The 4,195-nt window shown below is 58.9% G+C and overlaps 1 protein-coding gene across 1 annotated transcript; it reads left to right on the forward strand.

Annotated features, from left to right (window-relative positions):
• Positions 1-62: 62 nt before the first annotated feature.
• Positions 63-3,965, forward strand: SLC29A1 (solute carrier family 29 (equilibrative nucleoside transporter), member 1; the record flags this gene model as incomplete). The annotated part of the gene is made up of 10 exons (XM_009699757.1): positions 63-167; positions 946-1,028; positions 1,534-1,615; positions 1,883-2,055; positions 2,282-2,421; positions 2,631-2,765; positions 2,939-3,036; positions 3,403-3,493; positions 3,622-3,713; positions 3,857-3,965. Coding segments are annotated over exons 2-10 (949 nt in total), but the record flags the coding sequence as incomplete, so codon positions are not given.
• Positions 3,966-4,195: the final 230 nt, after the last annotated feature.

Consider the following 4,195-nt stretch of genomic DNA (forward strand, 5'->3'; position numbering starts at 1 on the left):
CGGGCGGGGGTGTGTTAGCCATGCTGTAGCCAGCAGCGGTGCGGGCGGCTGAGGGTTATGCTCCAGGAGGGCCGGGGGCTCAGCACCGGGAGCCCCGCTGCAGATGAAGCCCTGGGAGAGGTGCTGGAGCATCCCATGCTGTCCTGCCCGGACTGGAAAAGGACAAGGCAGGCCTGTGGCTTCTCCAGGGCAGCTAATCCTGCTCTGCCCCAGGAAAAGGCGGGGGGGAATGGGGAGGGAAGGTCCCTTCTCGGGGTCCCAGGGCTGAGTTTCAGCGGCTGTCTGTGGGGAGCGCAACGCCAGGGCGGTGGCAGGGGCTGGGCAGGTGGTGATGGGGAGAAGGAGCGGTGGGTACCGAGGAGGGGACAGCAGTGCCAGGGATGCCCTTGGCTTTCCAAGGTGACCCAGGAAAGGGCTGTGAGAGCCCCAAGGAAGCGGAATTTGGAAATGGGGTGGGGGTTTAGTGGTTCTGGCCGGAGAGGCTGCTGAATTAAATGTGTCTTTTGTGCCGCCGTCCCCCAGGCGTTGGAGGGAGGTGAGGAGTGCAGGGGGGGCGGACACGGCCTGCTGCGTAGAATGCTTCGCTCACAGCCCCGGGATTGGGGGCAGAGAGCTCTCAAATCCCTTAAGAGCCTGCGCAGAGCAGCTGGGCAGCCGGCGCTGAGCAGCTTGGGCATCTCAGGACAGAGGCTTCCCTTTCAGAGGGAAGGCTTGGCGTCCCCCAGCCAGCAGAATAAGGCCGTGTGTCACAGCCCCTCGGCCGAAGGACTCTGAGCCACAGGTTTCCAAAGCTGCTGTGCTGTGCTCTCGCCATTTGCTGGCTCTGTTTGGCTCCCGGTACTGCGGAGCACGTATGCGGCAGCACGGCTCCAGGGTTAAAACCAGCAGTGCCCCTGCCAGGCCTGCATCCCTCACTTCCCCATAAAATCCTCTTTTGCTTTCCAGACGGAGAGCAGCCACGAGACTTGCTGGGACCTGTGCTGACTCGTGCCACACAAGATGACAGCAAGAGACGGGCCCCAAGATAGGTAATGCCAGGGCTCTGGTGTAGTTGTGGGAGCACATTCAGGATACCAGGAAGGGAGGGATAACAGGGGGACCCAGAATTTGGGGGACCCCTCTCCTGCAGGCTCACTGGGCTACTGAGGTGTCCCTTCCCTGAGATGCTCTCTCTGTCAGCTTTTCCAAAGCAAACAGGCTGTAAACAGTCCCGGGTGCTGGTACATGCCTGGGGATCGTGGCTCCCTCCCAGCTCTGGCAACGGCCCCTGTGCATCTGGGTGCCACATGCTGAGGAGCAGCCAGCTTGCCCCCCGCTTTCGTACCCTCCCGGGGAGGGCCTCCCACGGCCCCTCTGCGGTCCCAGATCTCCTCGGGTAGCCCAGGCTAGCAGGGGCTGTGGGGCAGGGCAATAAATTTCATCCTCCCTCCTCCTCCTGGTCCCTCCTGCTGCGGGGTCGGGGACAGTCAGAGGTGATGTGGTTCCCCTGCCCTGCCCAGCGTCCCACTCCAAACTGCTCTGTCCCCTCTGCAGGTACAAGGCTGTCTGGCTGATCTTCTTCATCCTCGGCCTGGGAACGCTGCTGCCATGGAATTTCTTCATGACTGCCAGGGAGGTGAGGGTTTCTCTCCTGCTGCTGCCCACGACACTAATCGTCCCCTGTCACATCTAGGGACCATGGTGTAGGTGTGGCAGCACGGCACAGCGTAGAGCCTTCGTGTTTGCACGCAGGAGACAGAAACGTGGGTCACCTGGGTGGGACAGGTGGCGTTGAGGTGGCAAGAGGGCTGGGCATGGGGCTGGAAGGGGGACAAGGGTGGTCTGAGTGTGCTGGGGGGAAGCTTCGCAGCACCTCGGCCCCACCAGGCTCCTTCCCTCGCAGTATTTCATCAGCCGCCTTGCAGACCCGGAGCAGAAGAGCCCCTTGTCGAACCAGACCGGTGAGGCTCCCTCGTCCCGCTCCTACCTGCAGTCCATGTTTGACAACTTCATGACTCTCTGCGCCATGGTGCCCCTCCTCATCTTCACCTGCCTCAACTCCTTCATCCACCAGCGGTGAGCCTTGCCCCATCCTTGCCCCTGCCAGCCCCCATAGGGCTGCCCAGCCCTGGCCCATCTTCCTGCTCCGGCACCGAGCCAAGATGCAGCCCGTTCTGTCAGGTCAAAGGCCAAACACCGGTCTCCTGTGCTGGGTTTGGCTGGGATTCCCATGGGAGAGCGTGGCCCCAGCCTCACAGGCTTTTGCTGGGTGGGTTTTCCTCACTGAGACCCTCTCTTGCAGGATTCCCCAGCAGATCCGCATCTCAGGCAGCCTGGTGGCCATTGGGCTGGTGTTTTTAGTCACTGCGATTATGGTGAAGGTCACCATGGAGCCTTTTCCCTTCTTCATCTTTACCATGATCAGCATCGTCTTCATCAACTGTGAGTGAGGCAGTGGGGCAAAGGAAAGGGGCACAGCCCCACCGGCTAGGGCTGATCTCTCTGGGAGGAAAGCGTGAACCTCACTGCAGGAGAGCCAAGGAGGAGGGGGGCCCGCCTTGTCTCGCAGGGCGGGGGCCTTGGCTCCCCGCAGAGGTGCAGTCCATCTTTGCCTTTGGTTTTTCATTTTTGCTCACCTTTCCCCTTCGCAGCCTTCGGTGCCATCCTCCAGGGCAGCCTCTTTGGGCTGGCAGGGCTCCTGCCTGCCAGCTACACAGCTCCTATCATGAGTGGGCAAGGCTTGGCGGGCACCTTTGCCGCTTTGGCGATGATCTTCAGTATTGCCAGTGAGTAATCCCTGCGCTGGGGGTGACAGGGCCTTCCCAGAGCACTGCTGTCAAAGGATCTGCTGGGGTCATGCTGTAGGGTTGGGTAGGAGATGGCAGCAGGGCCTTGTTCCTCTCAGCCTTCGTCATCTTCTTCCTTTCTCCCCCCATGTCCTCCCTTCCTGTGCTCCCAGTTGGTGCCCAGCAACCCGAGAGCTTCATCGGTTACTTTACCACGGCCTGTGTGGCGATCGTGCTGGCAATTTTCTCCTACATCCTTCTGCCTCGCATGGTAAGACTTTGTCGTCCTAGTGAGGAAGGGTGTGGAGACATGGGACCTTTCCTCATCACAGCACAAGGACCGTGGCCCACTACCACCCCAGCATTGGTTCCTATCAGCCTCCGCATCCTGCGTCAGGGCAAGCTCGCCCCTGTCCCAAGGGAGCTCTCTGGGATACTTCCCACCTCAGATACCCCATTATCCTCAGGCTACTGTGGAAATGAGCCCCTGGGTGGGCATGAAAGCACCACTATGGGACATGAGTGGAAGGAATACTTTGCCCATATTGCATTTGCCCATATCTGCTATTACCACACAGCCCCTGGCAGGCACCTTTCCTCACACATGAATGAGTTCTCCGTGGCTGTCTCTCTGCAGGATTTCTTCCGATACTACTCCATGAAGGACAAGACAGAGTATCGTGTGTACAATGCAGAGCTGGAGACCAAGAGAGACCTGATTAAGAAAGGTGAGGGGCTGAGAGGAGAAAGAGGAAGGAAAAAGAGGAAGAGCTGAGAGGAAGAACGAGACAGAAGGTCTAAATTAGATCTCAGCTTTCTGGGGTCTGCTACACCCTACTTGTGTCTCTCCCTGCAGACGAGCCCAATGGGATGGAGCAGAATAACTCAAAGATCATCCCTGTCTACAACCCTGATGAGAAGCCCTCGGTCATTGCTATTTTTAAGAAGGTCTGTGAGTTGCCAGCAACCCCTGCCCTGCCGCCCGTGTCAGGGCATGGGCACAGGCGTAGGAGAGCATGGGGAGAGGAGACCAGCCCTGCACTGGTCTCTTGGCTGTGTTTGGTGCCAGCCTCTTTCTTTCATCTGCCTAGCTCTGGATCATGGCTGTGTCTGTCTGCTTTGTCTTCACGGTCACCATCGGCGTCTTTCCTTCCATCACAGCTAAGGTGTCCACTGTCCTCGGAGAGGGAAACAAATGGGGTAAGTGCGGTCAGGGATGGGGTGGGGTAGGAGGAAACTGGGAACGAGGTAAATGGGAGAAAAGAAAGTGGGGCTTGAAGTAGAAGGTATGTGTGGTGGGTTGACCCTGACTGGAGGGGAGATGCCCACCAAAGCCACTCTATCATTCCCCCTCCTCAGCTGGACAGGGGAGAGAAAATATAACAAAAGGCTCGTGGTTTGAGATAAGGGCAGGGAGAGATCACTCACTT

This window comes from Cariama cristata, unplaced genomic scaffold (assembly GCF_000690535.1).
Source record: "Cariama cristata isolate BGI_N322 unplaced genomic scaffold, ASM69053v1 scaffold34764, whole genome shotgun sequence".
In the NCBI taxonomy this organism is placed as follows: Eukaryota; Metazoa; Chordata; class Aves; order Cariamiformes; family Cariamidae; genus Cariama; species Cariama cristata.